Source organism: Chelmon rostratus, chromosome 18, assembly GCF_017976325.1.
Source record: "Chelmon rostratus isolate fCheRos1 chromosome 18, fCheRos1.pri, whole genome shotgun sequence".
Lineage (NCBI taxonomy): Eukaryota > Metazoa > Chordata > Actinopteri > Chaetodontiformes > Chaetodontidae > Chelmon > Chelmon rostratus.
The window spans coordinates 14,234,696-14,256,469 of NC_055675.1; the positions used below are offsets into that span (position 1 = coordinate 14,234,696).

The following is a 21,774-nucleotide window of genomic DNA, read 5'->3' on the forward strand; positions in this document are numbered from 1 at the left end:
ACACTGTTTAAAACACAATAAGAGCTTCCTGACTGGTACAATGACCTTGCTTTGGACTGGTCAGGTTTGTTCAGGCACTGTGTTTAACGTCATAAACCTTGATAACGCAGCTTGAATTCCAGACTTGTTAGTCCTTGAAAAACCAAATCAAAGCTCGTCTTATCAAGTGGGAGCGTAACATAGCCTGTAGCCCGGCATAAATCTCATAAAACAGAAAAAGAATAATAAGTAACCTGGGGCAATTTCCTGTGCATGATTTTCAAATCTCACGGAAAATTGGTAGAGATGATGGAAACCAAACAATCGATAGAGTGTCTATTTCCCCATCTGCAATACTGTACTACACCATTATGGTGGGACAAAATTGAAAGGTGGCCTTGTGTACCTTGTCATCATCCAGGAGGCTTGCTGGGTCCTGCTGCTGCTGCAGGGCAGTCAGTGTGTCCTGGAGCTCTGCCTGAAGGTCCTTCACCTCACCGAGGACCAGAGCCTCAACAGGACGACTCCGAATCTCCGCACGGGTCTCCTGGCTATGAATGACCTGATGAGACAGAACAAAAACAAACAAAAACACACCTCAGGTCAAAACAGGTACAATGAATGTAATTGTCCGACTGGCCGCTCAAAGAGAGGGTCCGGCTGCGGCATGATAATACACTGACTCCAAATAGAGCCATTGCAGTATTTTCTGTACAAACTCTATTTAGTGTAATTTGGATGAAATGAATGATGTACCTTTGTCACTGGTAAACTGGTTTTAGCTTGTACTACTGTTTCTTTTACCTGCTGAGGTGGCTGCTGGTTCAAGTCAACACCACTTGACTCCAGACTGGACATCATCTGAATGCCAAGAGACAAAGAACAGATGGAATGATTGAGCAGACTATAACACATGTTGTATGTTCGAGAGTTTGAATGTCTTTGGGTTAAATTCCACACTGAATCCACGTTAGGTGGAAAGGTGATAATTGTTGGTTTGTTTGATGCAGCCATTTTAGATTTACAAACAGTTTGTGCTTTTGTACCTGGGCAGTTCTGATGTGTTGGGAGACTTTGTCGAAGTTGCAGTTGAGCTCAGCCAGTTTGGGATCCACCACATCGCGACAGGCAGGCCCCCTGCTGGTCATCAAGATGATCGCCTGGTCCTTCACATTGTCCACGCGCAAACTGATGTCCTCCAGCTCCTCTAGCATGCGCTGAGGACAAACCAGAGAGTAGCTCATCTATTTAGGACCATTATCATTTGCCATCCATTTATGCTATCAGTCACTCTCTCTCAGACTGCAGGGCAGTGTAGCCTTGGTTCAGACCAAAGAGCTGTTCACAGGATGTACTGATCAAGGTTAGCAGGCACTAGCTGATATTTAGTGGAGACCTTCCATTCTCGTGGAAAGAGGAAGGGAAGGGCTAAGAATTTAATAAAACAGCAGGATATATTATTTGACAGACGGACAAAGGTTCAGCTTTTCCTCTTTCCTTGTTTTCTCATTTAGCCTATTTCCCATGCTTCAACAAACACCTCTCTTGTAGACAAAAAAAAAATAGCCTAATGATGTCCAAATATGTGTGCTTCTTGAAAATTCCCACCTTAACTGAGCTTAAAAAGTTCCTGGTACAACAGTGGACAATCCAAAACGGCACATTTAGCATTCGAGTCTCTCCATAACACAAGGTACCAGAAGAGGATTTCTTTGATGGATTCTAGCAGAATTCATTTCCTTGCCAGAGGCTGTGATTTCCACAAAGCAATTCTTAACTATTACATATTTCTAAGCTTGCCAGGACATAATCTCTCCCAATTCTTTGATATTGTCAGACTTAACAGCAAATAAAAATAGCATAAACTAATAATTTTGTAATGACAATATCTCTTATCTTATAAGTTCCAGGTGTACTGTGTCCACACACTGGGGCCATTCCCCCTTGATTCGCGCTGATGCTGTAATGACTCCCACTGCCTTACCTTTACCACTTTTTCCCTCTCTGTCGGGGTGAGCCGCTCAGCCTCGTCCAGGTGGATCTGGGTCTGGTACAGCCAGGTGCTGATGTGGGCCAAGTTCTCATCAAAGATTTCCACTTCATTCTGGTGACTCTGCACACAGACAGAAAAACAAAGGCTTAGTGTTCCCATTAGAAACTAAAAACAAGAATTACTGTTAAAAGGCCCTTCTGTGTTTTCCCATTTTCTGCTTAATCTAAGACAAAGACTTTTAATGATTCTCTGAGTTTTCCATAACCTGTACATGACTTACTGCTGTGTGCATTTACAAGAAAAAACACTTCTTAGTCTTTTGTTCAAACGGTAAATATATTTGTATTGTAGAGGTGATTTGCATGTCCTTGTTTTGCTCTTGATTTGAAGTTTATTCCTTTATCTAGCTACAGCAATCACTTGACTTATACAGCATAATGAGGAAATGTTTTATTTGGGTTGTAAAACTTGCAAAGACAAAACCTTCTAATGTCAATGTGGTTTTTTTTTTATCTGTCCAAGGTTGGGAAAAACAACTTTCAGATTCAATGAACTTTTTAGAATTTCAGAACTCATCATGAGTGCTTAAATTATTCCATCATAGTTGATATGAATTATAAAAGCAGTTATGATTAAAAGAATTCTCATTATTTATAAAAATGTCACGCTAAAAGGCACAGAGAAGACAAAAATACATTTATTTAGAGAGTGGCCTTTGTTCACTTGCGAATGAAAGTCTTGTTTAAGCATATACTGTACAGTAATTATAAAAGCTTAAAGCACGTGGGAGAATCTACTTACTCAGAGAACATAAAATAAACAACACAGCAGCCTTTTATTTATTAAGTCCTACTGCATAAAATATTTGCACTCACCAGCACAGCGCTAAGCCAGTCCTCTGTCCAGGTGCGGACGCGGCCCCAGGCTTCATTGAGGCCACAGAGTTTGTCCTCCAGCTGAGCCTCGCTGCCCTCCACCAGGGTCTGCAGGCCAGCGCTGGTCTCCATCAGGCTGGACAGCTCCACCTTACGACGTTCCGACTCCTTCAGCAGGCCCTGGTGGAAAGAAACACACAGACACACACATACACAAAAAGACATGCAATGCAATTACAATATATTGTACAGCACATACACACACACACACTTTAATGCAAACCAAAAATAAAGCATTAATTACTGGTAACATGAACTAAAAATAAAAGCCTGCATTTACATAACAAAACCAAGAATAGAAATTATCATATACATTCTTCTGTTCACAAGTCTGATACATTTCATCTCCAATGTTAAAAAGAGCTGTTTCTATGAACAACTACTGTCCTTCTGCTCCATCTACTGGCCAGAAGCAGAAGCACTTCTTTGCTCCTGCCAAACAGATTTGATGAAAGGTTTGGCCAGCTACTCACATTAGCCCATGCGATCTCAGCGTCGATGTCAGCTGGCATATCTCCACAACTGTTCTTCTGCTGCAGCTGAGCCTCACTGGTGGTCAGCCACTCCTGTAAGACAGCGCTCTCCTTCTGGAACTTTTGAGACAGAGACAAAGCTTTGTCCAGGTCCTGCTTGCCCTCCGTTACCTGGAAACAGAAGGAAAATGAAGATGTTTTAAAATGGTCTCAGAGATAGTTGGAAGTTACTAATAATCCAGCGTGAGCTGCTTTTTGAAAAACAAGCAGAATTAATTTGCTTCAAGTTACCTGTGCCCCCAGGTCATTGTAGAGCTGCCTGAGAGCAGTGAGCTGCTCGTCCATGGCCTTGGGGTTCTCTGTCTGTTGTTTCTGCACGATCTGTCGACCTGTCTTTATCACCGTCTCCACCTCCAGCTTCACCTCACTCAGTAGCTTGTATAGTTTCTATAAATCAAAAAAAAGAATACAAATCTACGAGTGAGTGTGAGTATTTTTTGTATCTGTGTCTGTACAAATAGAAGGCTAAGCTGGCATATTATATGGCATATTTTTGCTTACATATCCTGAAATAATTTTATACCTTGTTGAACATCTGTAATGTGTATATGGATCAGTCATGCAATCAGCAACAAATTAACTATTTGTAAAAAAAAGAAACTGAGAAGCTCTCACCATGCAACCACTGAGGTGGGACTGGATTTTTTCTGGGTCCACATCCCTGACATTCAGAATGTGCACCTCAGCCTTGGCACCATCCAGGACTCTCTTACAGTCCAACATGCGCTGTTCAAAGTTAGCTGGCTTCTGGAACAGCTGGTACTTTGTGGAGATCTCCCTCAGTTTCCTCTACAGTGGATGAAGGGAGAGATGCATAAAGTTATAGATATGTATCACAAAACAGATAACACACACTTGTCTTGCCATGCTACCATGATGTTGCATTTTTTCCACTGTTTTAAACATAAAAACAATGTCAAGCAATGAGTGATTTATGAGAATGTTAGATTTCATAAACTATTTAGCAACTACATAAACCTTAATTACATATGAAAGAAATTTTGGCATCATCCATCAGTAAAATTAGTCTGATGCCTATTATCAATGCTATGCAGAAGAGAGATCATTGCTAGAATTTCTGAGTATTTCTAGTCATAATTGCAAAGTCTCAATTATGTCTGACATCAGTTTCCTGCAGTTCCTCATGTTCTCCAGTAGGAGGCAGCGTTACCTGCAGCTGATCCAGCATGGTCCCCCCTCGAGCAGCTTTGCCATCAGTGGTGGGGGGAGGCAAGTTGGCCACGTTCCTCCTCCTCATCTCTTCCACTGTCACCTCGTGGGCTGCGATCTCTGCCCCGATAGTCTGATGGAAAAGTGGAGGTGAACACAAGGACCACTCACACAGGCAGAGCCTCTTCCACCTAATCTGATGATGTGTTCATTAGGGTCTTTTCAGAGTGTTTATGTACATGTACCATGCATTCAGAGTTTTTAAGACTGCTGATCACTGTTTAGTTTTGAAAGCATCTGTGGACAACCTTGCCATTATGGGTATATTATATTGATAATATACATCAATATTTTAGGACTGTCCCATGGGCCTCCCAGTGAAGTGAGAGCTTTCAGACAAGTGAGATGATACTGTGTGAGGCAAGATCCATCAAGTTTTGGTGATTCCCCAAATGTCACATCTTGCCTTGTAACTACCTGTGGGTGTGTGAGAGTTTGTGCTGTGCACATGTGTACCTGCGCCTCCTGTGGAAGCTGGAAGGCGTCGATGCGGTCAGTGAGGTAGGAGGTGAGTGTGTGATCCAGCTGGCTCAGAGACTCCTGCAGTGTTTGGAGCGCCTGTTCGTTCTCCTTTAGACTCTGCAGCTGCTGCTCAAGGCTGATCTGACGGTTCACCGCCTGGAGGATATCAAGTCATGGGTTTAAATGTTTCACAGTCAAGGATGTCAATATTCTGATATTCCAGATTCAAGCAACTAAGAGAGTTTATGTCTTAAAGCGGTAAGATGGAAAAGTCTTCATAGAACAGCTGGTATAGTCAATCATTGACAATTATACTCAGGAATGTAAACACCTGTCTTTCTCTGTTGTACTTGATTTGATGAGATAATACAAAGAGAACACCAAAAGATTTAAGATATAAATATTATGCCTGCCAAGTGGCAAATAATAAACTAAATGTGTGGTGAAATAGTGTAACATATAGTAAAAACATGAATTTTTTATCAATATAAATATGAAAAACCATAAATACAGTATCATTATCAATATAAAACTGAATGCATTAACTGGAGACAAGTCATTGGGCATTTTTGGAGAAAATGACACAATGTCCTATTTGCAAAGGGTACAACTGAACAAATTCCTACAGTAAAAGGAAATGCATAGGTCTTAATTTACTGAAAGAGAAATACAAAGGTAACACATAGTGGACGTCCTTTTTCTACAATCATGAACACACACACACATACACACACATGCGTGCGTGCAGCCCACATTTGCTCGCACACAAAGACAAGGTCCTGACCTGGTGGTTGAGCTGGTCGTAACGGGAATTGAAGGCCTCTAGTTTTTCGCTAATGAGTTCGTCCAGTATGCCCCCGTCTATCAGCGTCTGACCCAGCTCTCTGATTTGTGTCCGGTTGTCCCCGGGGTGGCGAAGCGCACTCTCCAAAGACTGATGGTGACCGGAGAAAGAAACGGAGAAAAGGGTGAATTTATGAGCAAAGAATCGGAAAAATTATTTAAAAGGGGGAGGAAAGAAAGTGAAATGACGATAAAATAGTCCTTCGATAAAGCCGTGACACAGATCAAGAAAGTAAAACTGCTCCACAGTTCCAGAAATTTGCCACAGAAACTAGAAAAAAGAGTAAGAATTGATCAAAGCTAGAAACCAAACACTCAAGGAACAAAGAACGCCAGACAGAAAAAAGAAATCCAGCAAATTTGTGGAAAGCTGAAAGCGCACGTGTGTATGTGGGTGAAAGATTGAGAAAGAACTGAGCAAAGTAGCTGAGCAAACAGATGGAGTGCAGATGCAGAAATTGCTGTGTTGGGTGTGTCAGATGGAGGCAGACGGGAAAAAGATGATAACTGAACGAGAAATGAGAGACAAGTGAGAGAGGAGCTTGTTGAGCGACAGCACTTGTTTGGATCCAACAGCCGCTGTTTACATGGGGTCATTAAATGTGCTTTTCCTTCCCGGAGGTAATGGACAAAGAGAGAGAGAGAGAGAGAGAGAGAGAGAGAGAGAGAATGACAGAGAGAGACAGAGAGAGACAGAGAGAGAGACAGCCATCCCGCCCAGAGGGGTGAGTCTGATTAGGAAACTGGGAGAATGGGAAGGGTTACGGGTGAGAGAGATTTAGAAGAATGGAGTGAGAGAGAGAGAGAGAGAGAGAGAGAGAGAGAGAGAGAGAGAGAGAGAGTGGGTGATGGAGAGAAAGACAGAAAGATTACAAAAACGGCTAAAAACACGTAAGGACAAAGAGAGGAAGGGCTGTCTTCAAGGGTCTTCAATTTCCTTCATCACTATGTAATGTTACAGAAGCAGCACCGTGATTAAAGTGAGTTTGACAGCCATGCTGCAGGCAGTCTACACATATAGCAACAGACAAAGCAGGAGAAATTTGGAAGACAAAGTCAAAGACAATGAGGTCATTAACAGAGACAGAATATTAAATGGATGGTTTGGTTTATGAAACTCACAGCTTCTCCTACCTACCCTGTCCCACACCAATGAATGGACAGCCTTTATATGTGTCTACATACTGTTTGAAATCATGTTGTTTGGTGAGTTAATTTTATCTTAGCTGACTAAATTCTTCAAGCAGAAGCTTCGCTCAAATTTAATTTGGGTACAGGAACTGGTATAAAATAAATATACCTCTTAAACATATTCAAAGATACATGACTGGTCCAGAGATTACTCATTTCTGTATTTATGAAGTAACTAATTTCCACATTAGGTAACAACAAAAAGTAACTGTTGACATGTGTTTAAAGCCATGGATATGCGTGTACACTGTGTGAAATTTTGCACATAAACATGTTGCAACAGAATTCATGTAGATGTACTGTATCTAGCATAATAATGTTCTGGTTTTTTCACTTTATGTGTTACCAGAACTGTACCAGACTGTGGGTAAACAAGAACATGTATGTTCCACAAAACATTAATGAAGAAGAAAACAGTAAAGCATAAAATGACAGATGAATTAAATGTGATTACAGCAAGTGTCTGTGTGTGTGTGTGTGTGTGTGTGTGTGTATTTGTACCTCCAGAGCTTCACTGACAGCTTCAGTGCTCTCTGGTAGGTTGTCAGAAGCTTGAACCTTCTCCCCCAGAGTGTTGAGCCAACTCTGCTCCATATCCAGGTACTGAAGCAACTCCATCCAACAGGACCAAACCTCCTACAGAGCATATCCCAACACACACACACACACACACACACACACACACACAGTAATATAAATAGTAAATAAATAAATAGTAATATAAAAAATACTTCACTGAGAGGCATTTTTCTAAAAAAAAAAAAAAAGAAAGAAAAAGAAAGAAAGAAAGAAAACTCCTTAAGTAAACTCAAATTAAACTGCAAAACTCTGAAGACAAACGGGATGGTGACTAATGGACTTCAGGCAAGAAACTATACATGAGCATGAGCACAACTCAGTGATGTGTCTGACCTTTACCCTGCACAGTCTGGGGATGATAATCAAAAACAGTGCCTCAAACTATGACATTACACTCGCAGATTAGCTCTAAAAATCAGAATTACCAACGCCCTTCCAGCTTCTCTCATTCTTGGCATGAATATTAACAAAAAAGGAGCCCACGAAATGACACATCGCATAAAATGACACGTCATTCCATTACCGAACCATGGGAGCTGCAAGTTGACCGACAAATTGGGCCATTCATGCATTAAATTATGAATTATATTCATGCAAATATGTGTCACAGCAGCTTTTTATACCACAAAAATACTTCAGCTTTAGACTCAAAGCTCACTCAAATTCACTATGACCAGGTGCTTCTTCTTTTTAACTGAAGCCAGCACAGTTCATTTGACAACCCATCATTTTATTCACAGACAAAAAAAAAATTAATTAATCTTTTAACCCTCACACATTACCTCCAGTGTGTGACACTTGCTCTTGAAGCGGTCACAGAGCTTGTGGTAGTTGGCCAGTACACCCTCTAGCTCTGAGGTCAGCTCCTGTCCACTGCCTCCACCAGGGGGCGATGTTGTGGACACCAGCAAGTTGATGCTGTCTTTCAGGATCTTAACCTTCACCTCCTTCTGCAGCACATCCTCTTTAGCCCTCTGTGCAAGATGAGGACAGGTAAGAGGATGAAGACAGCAACAGTCAAACCCACTTTGTGTGTCAGAGAATCACCATATTTCCACAAAGTTCCCAGATGTTTAATTGTAAGTGTTACTGGCAGGTTATATCCACGCCTCACCTTCATCTCCTCCAGCGACGCTTCCAGCTCCTCAGGACTCTTGTATTCAAAGTCCCTCATGAGAAACTCCTCATCAACCTGGGCCATCCACTCCTGCATCTCCGCCAAGTCCTTCCTCAGATTGACCTGCCTCTCCCGACTCTCTGCAACACGCTCCTGATGGCTCAGCAGCTGGAAAGAAGGTTTGTAAGTGAAACAAACATGTAAAGTTGCCTAAAATCAATCTGTAAAGTGTGTGAATAAATACAGGCATACTTAGACATGAAATATTTCTTTTCATAAATGAACTGCAGGACATAACAGCACACAATGCGAAAAGACAAAAGCTTTTCCTCACCTGTTTGCTGAGTGAGTCCCATCTGCCCCGGTACTCGTCCAACTTATCTTGCCCCCACTTGGCCAGTCCTGGGACTGCAGCCGCCTGAATAGCGTTCACATTCTCTCCCATCTGCTTCAATGAACCCTCCACTGCCTCCATCTCATTCACATACTCCTTGATAGCAGACAGAGAAAGAAAGAACGATAAAGAATAAAACTTTACAGATATTAAAATGTAATAATTAAAATCTGTAATGACGAATTCAGGTCAGGTGAAAAATGCTATATCTATATTGTGAAATGACTTTTCACATAATCAACAGTAAGAGCGATTTTCAGGAGTGAAGTCAACATGTCTTTACGAGGACAAAGTCAAAATCTGTCAACAATATAACACGTTTTCATTTTTTGCATTGTCCTCTAACCTTGCACTGGTTAAGCTCTTCCTGTAGACTCTCCTTGTCGCCCAACCCCGTGGCATCACGGTACAACAGCTCCTGAACCGTATCCAACCAACGTTCCACTTCCACCAAACGCACCTAATCAATTAATGAATCAAAAACATTCAATGAACAACATTCACATTTTCAACAGTAAAGACAACATTTACATTTGTAGGCTGTCTACATCAGTAATTACAGCTACTCTACCTGATTGTCTTTCATGTTACCCAGGATGCACTGCAGTGTGCCCAGCTCCTCACGTGCCTTGGAGGAGAGTTGACTCCATCTTTGCAGTTCTGCAGGATCAGAGGCTTGCTGTGTTTGTTCAATCTCCAGACATAGGCCCTGAGGTGAACAAGAGTGTGGGCATAAAATGACATGTCCAAGCAGTGTGCCAATGTAATGAGCAACCACAGAAGCTCTTATTGCCTCTAAAGGAATTTTATATGAGAATATTATGCTGCAACATTAACAATGAGTCATCCTCTTGGTGAGAAGAGGATAAGAGGTGCCAATCTCTTTTACTGGCTAAGGCCTCACCATGGAAGAAAGACATTCTGTTACTATTAGTGGCAGTCAAACCATTTTAAAACGAGGATCCTAAAGGTTTGCCAACTTGGGATCAGTTGGGGGAAATCTTGAGTTTTCCCAAGTTATCTGATAATGAGCTCCACAATTTTTCTGGATTTGCAAGATCTTGCTAGGCTTTAAGTTATGTACTTCTGGCTGAAACACAGTGGTTCAGACCAATCAGGGTCCTATGAGGAACTCCCAAGAGAAGCGACTGTTCGGTCGAAAACAAAAATGGCAGCGCCTTAAGAGGTTAGTGTAGATGCTGCTACAGCATCAGTTATATAAAAATGGAAAGCACTAATACAAGAGCAAAGAATAGCAGTGACACCTTCTCTGGGTGGAAAAGGGCTTTTCCCTCTTCTACCGATTGGTTTCAGCAAAACTATTACTACAACATATGGCTCCTTATAGTTAGCTTGTGACAGACTGTGATAGACAAATGTTTCATCCAATCACCTGCCAAGGATTTTTTGATAGTGCTTGTTTCCATGGAGGACATTGTGGAAACGGTTCTCTGTAACGAACCATCTGGTGCATCAGGTTACCCCACAATAACCCCAAGTTATTACAAGCCAAGTGAAATATAATAATGCTTCAAAAAATATAATTAGCTTCTTGCATGTAATTACAACTTGGATATTGATGTGAATGCTACTTACAAGTTTGAAACTGGTAATTCCATGAACTCAGATAAGACATGAATGTGACATAACAAATTTGTTTTGGTACTGTCAATCAGTAAAGCAGTGTACACTCTATGGGCATCGTAACAATGGTGTGCCCTCAGGCCCGCTCCTCAAAACACCGCTACACAGCACTACCAGCCACCAAAATCACCACAGGATATTTTTAATAGTGTAATAAAAAAATCCACAAGCATAAAGTGTGGGATGGGCTGGGATGTGACGACAATGTGGCATAAATAAAAGTGTCTGTACAGAGGAAACATTATGTTGTTATGACCTTGTACTTCCTCAGACACAGGTTGACAAACTGGTGATTTAATTGCCACCACCTTCTTATGAATAATTAACAATTTCAAAAGAAACGCACACTTGTGTTTCATCAAAGATGTATCAAATTAAACATGAAGAAACAATCCTGAGCCAATCATTCTATCATTAGGCTCACAGCACTCAGAGGAGCTGTCATGGGACTGTACATGGTGGTTGTCAGGCTGACTAACTGGTTGAACGGCTGTTGCACCGAGCTGTTTGGAGCTCCATGCTGCACACATGGGCACGCTGCCCAGAATGTGCCAAGCCCCCGCCCCCTCCCCAGCACCATGCCCTATCTGACACGATAACAAGGGCTCGGACTGAGCCGCATTCCACCGAAGGCTGGAGGAGGAGAGAAACACACACAGTAACACAAACGCAACAACACATACATCACAAAACTACATACCAAAACACACACAAACACACACACGCCCTTTTCCTCCTACAGAGGGGTTTGATAGAGAGCAGAGGGAAGTGACTGGTTGATAAAGGGGCCTATTGTGTGCTGGAAAGAAAAACTGACAGCAGACAGAGATTAACACTCACCCTGATATACATACATGCACAGAGACACAGACACAAACAAAGTGACTGTTAAGAATGAAATCCTTCTGGCTTAGAGGTCACAGGGCATTATCAGCTACCGTCTCCAGATAAACCACAACAACAAGTCAAAATAACTAACATGCATTTTTTTACAAGATATGAGCATGCAGTTGTGTCTGTTGTTTTCACTTTTTTTGTTGTTTATTTGAATCATTACGCAGGAATGCCTTGTTCAGATTTAAAAATCTTTCAGGGGATCTTGGCCAACCAAAAAAGACAGTTGCAGAACATAATAACACAAAATATGTATCAGAATGTATCAGAATGTAATCAGAATTGGAGAACAATGTGCATTATAAAGTGATAAATATACTCCACCTAGCTGCCAATGTTTTTGGTTCTTGGTCATATGTCTGTCTGGTAGCTATCAGGATATGTGTTCTTTACAGTGCAGTTTAAATGAGGTTTGGTGGAAAGTTTGTGGTTCTCACCCATGTTTTCACAGCGATAGCATTTCATTTATCAAGGTGATGCACTGCTCACCTGTGCCCGTTCAACTGCCCCCTCAGCGGTAGGGACATCTACCACTCCTTCTTTCAGAGTGGCCAGCCTGGCCTCTAGACCCACCACTGGACTTGGTAACATCTGGGCAGCCTCAAGACTGGCCAAAGCTGGAATAAGACACAGAGGAAGGAGAGATGTGTGGAGAATGGACAGGGCATGAAGTTAAACATTTTGAATCAGGACTCAAGCATAAGGTTTTCAACCACAAGGGGGCAGTAAGCTGGTTTGGGATTTCCCCATATGTGTATGTGTGTGTCGTCCAGGATCCCAGATGTTTGACAGCCAGTTTCTCAAAGTAAGTTTAGTTGTGCTCTTCTAACCGACTCATAAATGTCAATCATGCCGGATGAATTTTAAAAACACACTATAAAATCACTAACTTGTTATCTACAGCTATTGCAAGGGTCATTAAATGAATTACTAAAGTAGTGCGCATTTGTGACCACTTCAACCTCACGTATACTGAATAGTTTTGTTTCTTCCTCTCCTTGTCTGTCCCTCTTCTCCTCTCATTCTCTTCTCGTTTTAATTAACAGGTGATTTAATGCTTACATAACCTGGCTATGTTTATGCACACAAAGAGCAGAGATGGAGCGTAACTGTGAGGTGGGAGGTGGGGGGAGGGGGGGGTTGGACAGGGCCCCAGCAAGAGGCGTACTGCCCTCAAGCAGAAACAAAATGGTTTTCCTTGGCTCTCATCCAAATCCTCACAGTCATAAAAGCCCAAGAAGACAGATACTCAGACACAGAGACGTGCACGCACACACACAGACACATACACAGACCCAGACACACAAACAGACAGACAGACACACATACACACACACACACACACACACACCTATGGTCAGGAGTGGAGAAGAGCATTCAAGTTTCCGTTTACAGACTTGCTTTTGATGAGAGGAGAAGAGGAGTGTGCGTAATTTCCAGAGGTAAAACGGTGACTGATTTTCAGCACTGCTCCAGATCCAAGTCACGTCCTCAGGTAGAGATGGAGCTGGCAGAGAGCTCTAATCTTACACTCAACCGCTCACGTATACACATGCACGCATCTGGGAGCTTTTGGAGGCCATATAAGGGCATCATCTATTACTTGTGACTGGCCAAGGCTTCATATAAAAACTGATGTCAAATTTACACAACCCCTGTGGGACCGAGCTCCACTGATCTTAGCTATCACTCTTTCAGTCTGTAAACCTGAATGCTTTGAGCCAAGAGCGACGGGAGAGAAATGGGTCTTTGTTTTAAGGAAGGTTTAAATCTCCTGTCCTGCAGCTCTCTGAAATAGAAGGATGCCTCAAGGCTGTCAGCTCCTTTGAAAAGCAAATGGTACTGTTAATACCAAGGAATCTGCTCAGAGTTTTGGGGCAAGTTTCCTCTGCAACGATTTAGCAAATTATTCTGATATTGTTCAGCAAAAGTACCTTTGTTGACCTTCTGCTCTCTGTTCTGTAGCTGCTGCAGTGTGGAGGAGTGATGTGCTGATACCACCACCATGTTGTCTTTCAGAGAGGGCACGGCTCCCAGCGACCCCGCCTCTGCAGAAAGCTGCTCCAATCGCGGACTCAGAGCAGCGACCTGGACAAGTCGGGACTTAAGAACACACAAGGAAGACAAAAGTTCACTCATTTGCATGAAATAAGGCGTTATTATATGTGTGTGTTACTTCTGATAATTCCTCAAAGTGGAGAACTGTTCAAGGATGATTCAACAGAGGAAATTGTTGCTGTTTCTGTACATCCACACAGAAAAAGAAAATTTATAAGGATGGCTCAAGTTTATTCTCTTGACTTAAAAATCATGTCTGAGTGACTATGTTTGATGAACAACAGCAAGTCACAGCTTCTATATTATAATAATGTACAATAATGAGACCAATTGATAAGTGTGTGTTTCAACAATTAATGGATTGGTTTTAATTAATTAACCGTTTGCATTTGACTTATTTTGTGCTGTTAAACACAATCAACATAATCCTAAAGAATATTTTTCTTTGTTGTATAAAAATGACAGAAACCTGCACACTGCAACAGTAAGTAAGTCTGGAGAAAAATACACAGGTTACTGGATGGAGTCATGCTTTAACCTGACAGGATTTCCCTCCCTGCTCAAAGTGAATTAGTCTCAAATTTTTAAATCCACACTTCAGGAAACAACAGTAAGGGGTTTATCCGTCTTACTCTTTTCTATTTACTGCACCTCTATTTTGCTCTCATGGTTGTTTTGATCTATGACTGTCTTATAAAGTGTTTCATCTCTGCTGTGAACACTGAATTTATAGAATAACTGCAACTGCATGCGCTGAATTTAATAGGGTTAGGGGTGAAATTCGCATCACAGCGAATGAGGATGGAGACGCTGATTCTTACCTGACACTCTACACTCAGGCTTCTCAGCTGGGCCTCGTCGCACTTCTCTACAGCTGAGGTGGAGTCCAGCCAGTGGTCCTGTTGCTCCAAGGCTTGGTCCAGGACTGCCAGCTCTGAAGACACAGCTCTGACCCGGTTCTGAGTGTGAACTCGCTCACTGGCCGCCTGCAGCTCCCTCACACAAACATCCCACTCAGTTTGGATGAGATCTATATCGGCCCTCACCGAGTCCACACACACTCCCTCTACAGAGAGAGATAGAGAGAGGCTCACATCAAATTCACATAACGAATTATCAAGTCGACTTTAAACAGATCATCATTTACAGTCTTAATGTGCACAGTCTGTGCTGTGAGTCTTTGGAGGGAGAAAGAGAACCTAGCAAGAATAAAAGCACAAGTGGATAAAAAATTGGAAAACAGACCATACGGATGAGAGAACAACAGATACGAGGAAATAAAACAAGTTGAGTTCAATGGAAAGTTTGGTGTTTAACAAATCTACTCTCACTTAGCAGTGCTGCGCCACTACACCTCACTGCCTCCAGAACAGCGTAAACACATAAAAATCCTGAGTGCCTCTTCATTTCATTGAGCAGTTATATGAAGTCAGCAACCCTGCAGGCTGACAGATTTTTACCACTCTGTGAACACAACACACCCACACACACACTCACACAAACACACGTTCCGCTTACTGGCATTTGAAACCTAATGACAATAAAAAATTTGGGCTTGTAAATACCCAGAAAATACCAAGCAGCTGTGGAAAAGCAGTAAAATCTTACGAGACGAACACAACTTAAAAGAGAAATGGAAGATTTCTGTTAAAGTCAGTAGTCGTGAGCCTCTGAGAAATGATAAAAATGAGCCAGTATCTGAGCTCACTTTAGTGGAACGTGTTTGACAAAACTTGGATGTATTTGTTTAGAATAATGATTTGTTTTATTGTGTATAATAATGCACCATTTCACTGTCAAAGAGAGAGAACAACCTCCTCTCTCCTTCATACCTCTCTCCAGCTGGTCCATCAGACCCCGTCCCTCCTGGATTACTTGACTAACTGTGGCTTCCTTTGCAGTGAGGTCCAACTCCAAACCCTACAGTGATCGGTCAATACATGTTTGGTGTGATTTTCACAAACGTATGGTCTAACTTGAAGTTGAAACTGTTTGCTTTAAAGCTGACAGGTTTACCTTTAGTTTCTCCTGCAGGTCTGGTGTGTCAGGTGTGCTCTCAGGGTGTGTGGAGGACAGCGCCTGAGTGGACGTCTTCCATGTTTTAATCCAGCTCAGGAGGCCAGAAAGTTTATTTTCAAATCTACAGAACACAGAACTCAATGTGAGCACTGGTGTGTGTTTGCATATCTTTTATTCTACACTTTTCTGGTAAGAAAGGTACAGTCCGTCTATGCATGTCACAGTTCTTACATTCGTCTGACTTCTGCATCTGTCTCCACCAGTCGTTTCTTAGGGGGAGCAGGTGGGGCCAACTCCTGGTCAGTGATTGATGCAGCTACAGCAACTGTATCCACAACAACCTGCTCTTCCACCTGAGTCATCCCAGCGTCTGTAACAGCTTCCATTACCTTGGCAGTAAGTTAGAGCAGCAGTGAGCACGAGACAGAAGTCAACTAAACACAAATCCTGAATTATCAAAAGTACAGTAAGCAGGATGACAAACCCCTTTCTGAATAAAGCTACACTGGAATGGGCAAAAAACAAGCAGGCACCTGGAAGGAGCAGTCCTCCAGCTTCTGCACCAGGTTGTCCCATCTATGTGTCAACTCATCTGTGTCTGCCTCGATCGTGGCTCCCGCCTCAGGGCTCCGCAGCAGCGATATCACATCCTGTCCTGCATCAGAGAGCTGGTCCAGAGTAATCCTCTTCTTTTCCATGTCGTCCTTTAAAATCTACAGGTTTGAATGACGAAAAAAACAGATAAAATCAAAAGGCTACACAAACATGAAAGCCTTATTACACACACTTAATTCACAGATTAGAGGTAATTAGTTGTGAAAGTGTCTGCTGAGGAAGCATGCCAACTAGAAAGAATAGCAGACTACTCACTGCTAATCGGCGCACATTAGTATTCATTTCACTTGGGTCCTTAAAGTTGCTGGTCTGTACTTCACTCAAGGCCTCCTCTTTTTCTGCCAACCATGTTCTAAACAAACTCTACAGAAGAAGTGGGGGGAAAAACATCAACTTAAATAGCACAGCAAACACTACAAACAGTCTTTGTGTTCCGCAGCTTAGTTAACCTTGGTGAAACATTTTAAGTTCGGCATTCAGCAACCGGGTCAATACCTAAATTCAGACGAGACACACATCCAAATCCAATAAATAGTGTGTTCAGAGTTGCATAAAAATCACAGAATGAAGAACATCAAGTTTCAATGTAAAAGTTTCTGGGGATCTGACAGATTTACTGTGCACTGAGAGGAATTAAGTTAAGAGGGACAGTGCGCTAAATGTCCTACCTGATCCGATAGAAGTTGTTGCCACACCATGAAGACCTCCTGCATCTTGTGCCACCTCTCCTCAGTCCAGCGACACACAGCCGCCCAGCGCTCACCCAGAGACTTGAATGCAGGATAGAGACAACAAAATTAATACAAACATGGATGTTTTCACAAATGCAATGTAAAGCAGAGGAAACGTTTTAATAAATGTAAAATGGATCTCCATGTCCAAATAATACTGTACTCAAGTACAGCACAGTTCGTTGTCATAGAGTAACTATTTACAGCCAGACAACATAAAATTCATGTTCCACTACAGCATAATACTTAAATAATTTCTGTATTAACACATAAGTGCACATACATGAGGTGGCACTTCTGCAACAATCTTTTCGCAAAAGTGACCATCTTATCATTGCTAAATAGGCATTTCAAGACAGACATTATATATTGCATCTACTGGTGGCTGACAAAGCATATTAGCAAAACCAATTTTCAAAGGCCTTCATGCTGATTACTGACTTGTAGTTGTTCCTCCAGGGCAGCTGTGGCGCTCTCACCGCTGTTCTCGTCCACCACAACCACCATGTGTGTTAAAGAGTTCACCTTCACCTGCTCCGCCTCCAGGTCGTTCTGAAGCTCCTGAATAGGGAAACGCAAATAGTGAATTCAGCACGGTCACATATTACCCATTAACAGAGCTGGTGGAGAAGCTACGCAGGTTTATGGTGACACCAGGGAGACAGAGCAGGAGCAAACATGCAACAACCAAGCACAAAATCGACTGTTTTAGGACAAGAGCAATGCAGTGAGAAATATACTTAATACAATACAATTACTTAAATTCATAAAAATATATGTCTCATCAGTGTAGATAAACAAGCATACATACAAACATACACACATACCCATTCCTTGTTGACATGATTCAGGCAAGATACTTTACTAGTACTTTAACTTAAAAAATTTGAATGGGAAATTGTATTTACTTTGTGCTGCTCTATATGTTCTTTGTAGAGCTCAAGGTCTTTAGCTGTCGGTTCTGTCTCTATCTTCCTGATTCGCTCCTCTGTCTGTGTCAGCCAATCAGAAAGCTGCTGTAGCTGCTGCTGCTGAAGATCCATCAGGACTTCATGGAGCCTGGAGAAAAAGAGGGACAAAGTAAGGTGGGCATGTAGAGGTAGGCAGGAATGATTATAAATTTTAAAAATTAAAAATTATTTTTTTTTAAATTATCAGTTGATTATAAATTTTAAGGTGAAACTGCCTGTTCAGTTGATTATTTAGCTGCCTTGCTGTAGCACAGACTGAGTGAATACTTTGTACAGACTCCATGGCCATGAGCCATAGCACACAAAAGCACATATAGTTTAAATTCAGGGTTGACAAATGCTCTAGTGGACACCACAAATACGATTTATGAACAACTGTGTTGTTTTGTGTGCATGTGCGCGTGCGTGTGTGTCTGTGTGTGTGTGAGTGTGAGTGTTGAAAGCATCATAAACCTTGATAACACAGATTGAACGGCAGACTTGTTAAGACCTTGGAGGACTCAAGGCTTATCAGGTGTCACCTTCACACAGCTTGCAGCCTTGCACATTCTTCACAGGAAGCACTCATAAAGATCTGAGGTCAACATTGACACTGAGAGAAAATGACCTTAACTGGGCAATTTGTGGCTCATGATGTGCTGGCACTGCGCACTACACTGTAAAAAACCTACACTTTTGAGTTTTCCACTAGTTGCCATCACAAATAACCAGAAGACGTTGTATTTACAACAAACAACAGCAAAAGTTATTGCACCTCTAGACAACTAAAGGAGGTGTATAATTATATGTAAATGTGTATGTATGTGCATCTACCTGGCCTGGCGGTCCATGCTGGCCACTCGGAGGCTCTCCCAGCGGGAGTTGAGGAGGCTCATCTGCTCCCGGATTTCATTTTCCTCTTCCTCTGTCAGGTTGCCCTGGGCAATCAGTTGGTTACCTGCTTGGAGCACATTACCCACACTGCTCTGGTGCGCTGTCAGCTCCATCATAAAGGCCTTTTGTGGGAGGAGGGATAAACAGCCATGATCAAAAATGTACTGAAAATTCCTAACTCTGAAACAGTTTGAAAGTTGGTCTTCCAGACAACATGTGTGCTAGAAACAAAACAAAAAGATTGCCACTAGCTCTATGTACACTATGTACATAACCACATACACTTGAAATTATCCAGATTCAGTCTAACATGGAGGCCTAACTTTGCTTATATAATGTAAGGGCTCCATGCTGGCACTTGGCAACATCTGGATATGTTACTCTACCCACCCATGAACTTCATTTGGTACAACACTTAATAACACCCTGCAGAAGCACTGGGCATCACCTCTGTACCCTTGTACTTGAGTGTTGCTGTAACAACAGTCAGACAAACCTCTGTGAGCACAAACTGAAGGACAGACTCTGTCAAGTAGCCAACTGACAAAACAGAAGAGGAATGAGAAAATACTTCAAAGAGAAATACAAGAGCAGCTTTGAAAGAGTCTGCTTGCTTCGTAACTCCTTAAAGGAGCTGCATTTTTGCTGGGTCTTGTCATGAACAATATGAAGGCCAATGAATTGAGTTATTGTCTGTTTTCCTAGAGCCCTCTGGATGAGTAAGCATTTTTGTCTGCACCTCTGAGCATATTGTTTTTGATGAGGCTCTGCTGGAGAAGCTGGAGTAAGTATGTGAACAACAAGGCCGAAACAAACTGGATTGATTTTTTCAGACCTCCCGAAAGGCCTGGCTGTTAAAGAGGCTTTGGGTCTTGTTGCTCTCAGTCTCACTACCAGCTTTCTGCTTTGACCTGGATTCCAGACGTTAGACTTCACAAATATTCACATTTCAGCCAAGGGAATCCTGCCAAAGCCCCTTTAACACACATGCACAGACACAAACCCTGCAACTATGCCTTCTCAAACAAGGGAGTAAGCTCTGGGTCATGGCACCATGGGCTGCAGTGCACCACCGTTCTCAGCAGAATTCCTTGCATTCCCAACATGTACCGAGCATGTACTGTTGATTGTGGGAGGCCTCTATCTCCGGGACACTGTCTTTAATCTCAACAATTTTGTTTACAGTTTGTACCCAAAAACTGGTCTACAAGTCAGACAAGTAACATGTGTCATACACTGTATGAGTGTCATCATTTGCCTTACAGATTCAGCCTCTCAATATGAATCTCATTCTTACACATACACCTCTATCTACATGTGCATGCACGCATCCATCTCTGCAAGCCTTAAGCCAACCAGCAGGTCTCCTCCTACCTCGTGTGTATGAAACTGCTCTTTGACTTCCTCCACATCGTCCGACACCTCATCCTGAATGGCGAGGGCATCCTCGGCCGACAGCAGCCAGGTCAGCACCTCCTCCAGTGTGGTCTGGTAGCTGTCCAGGTCCACTTCCAGCAGGCTGCCCTCCATCTCTCCCTCTGTCTCTGTCAGGGTGCTGGGGGTCTCAGGCCGGGGGCTGCTGCCCGCTTCATCCATCTGCACATTCTGAAAAACATGAGGCAAGGGATGCAGACACTGTTTGACATATTACAAACACTGTGTTAACATAAGAGGTTATCATTACTGTATTCAAAGGAAAACATTACTAAAAGTACTGTACTGGGCCTAACATTGACAAACAGTAGGGAACAGAAGGAAGGTAATCTTTTTATTTTCAATATGTCTTAAAGCTTGAGAGAAAAAAAGAAAAACTATGGTTTTGTTTCCCTCATATTTCACATTCTGAAAACTCATAACTCAAACACAAAACTGCAAAGATTAACCTCCCAGGGCAACGATGACTATGGAACACAGCCTCCATTTGGCCTTTACTCAGATTTTCATTTCACATCAGTTGTTGAGTTTTAAAATAGAAACGGACATCTAGGAGATGTCTGTGCCGCTCTGGAGCATGCAGAGTGACCTGCCCTGCTCAGTTTAGAAAAAAAACAAAACAACTGCAGGCCTATTATGGGATGCTGGGAGGTGCCCCTGGCACGCTGGGCAGGTCAATCCTCATTCTAGGAATAGCAGTAAATTGAAACACTGTGGTAATCCTGGGTAAAGTTGGTGTACAGTCAGAGACATGGACGGTGCAGCCTCAAAGGAAAAATAGCTTTAAGGACAAATGCTTACAGCAATTTAAAATTAACACAATTACATGTAAGTGGAAAGACAAGTTTGCTGTGTAATGGCAGAGTGTTGTCAGTGCGGTGTCCTTCAACAACTGCTTGTCAGAATACACACCTAAATTTGACACCACACAAGAGGCAGGTGATTTATATTTTTATCACAGTTATGAATTTGGTTATACGGGGTTGTTACACACTATCTAAACATGTGATGCCCTTTGTAAACAACAGTGTTAAAAAACTTTTTCAGGTTTTTGTTTTTTTGAGAGAAATGTAGGAAAAAGCTCAACAGAGCTAATCAAATCTGTCTGGAACTGAAATGAAAAGGAGATAAAATCTTGGCAGCGGCAGCAGTGCCGAGTCAAAGATGACAGAAATGCTAGTGGGTGTGTAGGGTCCGGTACAGTAACAAGTCAAATGGGCCTTTGTTTTCCAGGCTGAAATTACACAGCAGTAATGTCTGTGTAGCGAACTCAGGAAAA

At 42.2% G+C, this 21,774-nt stretch overlaps 1 protein-coding gene across 5 annotated transcripts in view; it reads right to left on the bottom strand.

Moving 5' to 3' along the window:
* The window catches only part of utrn (utrophin), a 177,206-nt gene that overhangs the window by 126,780 nt on the left and 28,652 nt on the right, over positions 1–21,774 (bottom strand). For all 5 annotated transcript variants that reach the window (XM_041958496.1, XM_041958494.1, XM_041958492.1 and 2 more), the window contains 30 exons: positions 20,436–20,666; positions 19,002–19,183; positions 18,126–18,276; positions 17,659–17,778; positions 17,155–17,256; positions 16,742–16,849; positions 16,405–16,584; positions 16,103–16,260; positions 15,869–15,992; positions 15,685–15,772; positions 14,674–14,918; positions 13,729–13,897; positions 12,284–12,411; positions 9,828–9,965; positions 9,603–9,716; positions 9,197–9,352; positions 8,860–9,030; positions 8,528–8,719; positions 7,668–7,802; positions 5,917–6,066; positions 5,127–5,288; positions 4,612–4,743; positions 4,056–4,229; positions 3,672–3,827; positions 3,381–3,551; positions 2,848–3,027; positions 1,964–2,092; positions 1,026–1,196; positions 784–840; positions 386–541 (listed from right to left, as the gene is read on the bottom strand). In XM_041958496.1, the coding sequence (XP_041814430.1) occupies positions 386–541; positions 784–840; positions 1,026–1,196; positions 1,964–2,092; positions 2,848–3,027; positions 3,381–3,551; positions 3,672–3,827; positions 4,056–4,229; positions 4,612–4,743; positions 5,127–5,288; positions 5,917–6,066; positions 7,668–7,802; positions 8,528–8,719; positions 8,860–9,030; positions 9,197–9,352; positions 9,603–9,716; positions 9,828–9,965; positions 12,284–12,411; positions 13,729–13,897; positions 14,674–14,918; positions 15,685–15,772; positions 15,869–15,992; positions 16,103–16,260; positions 16,405–16,584; positions 16,742–16,849; positions 17,155–17,256; positions 17,659–17,778; positions 18,126–18,276; positions 19,002–19,183; positions 20,436–20,666 (4,530 nt within the window). The remainder of the gene's footprint in view (positions 1–385; positions 542–783; positions 841–1,025; positions 1,197–1,963; positions 2,093–2,847; positions 3,028–3,380; positions 3,552–3,671; positions 3,828–4,055; positions 4,230–4,611; positions 4,744–5,126; positions 5,289–5,916; positions 6,067–7,667; positions 7,803–8,527; positions 8,720–8,859; positions 9,031–9,196; positions 9,353–9,602; positions 9,717–9,827; positions 9,966–12,283; positions 12,412–13,728; positions 13,898–14,673; positions 14,919–15,684; positions 15,773–15,868; positions 15,993–16,102; positions 16,261–16,404; positions 16,585–16,741; positions 16,850–17,154; positions 17,257–17,658; positions 17,779–18,125; positions 18,277–19,001; positions 19,184–20,435; positions 20,667–21,774) is intronic.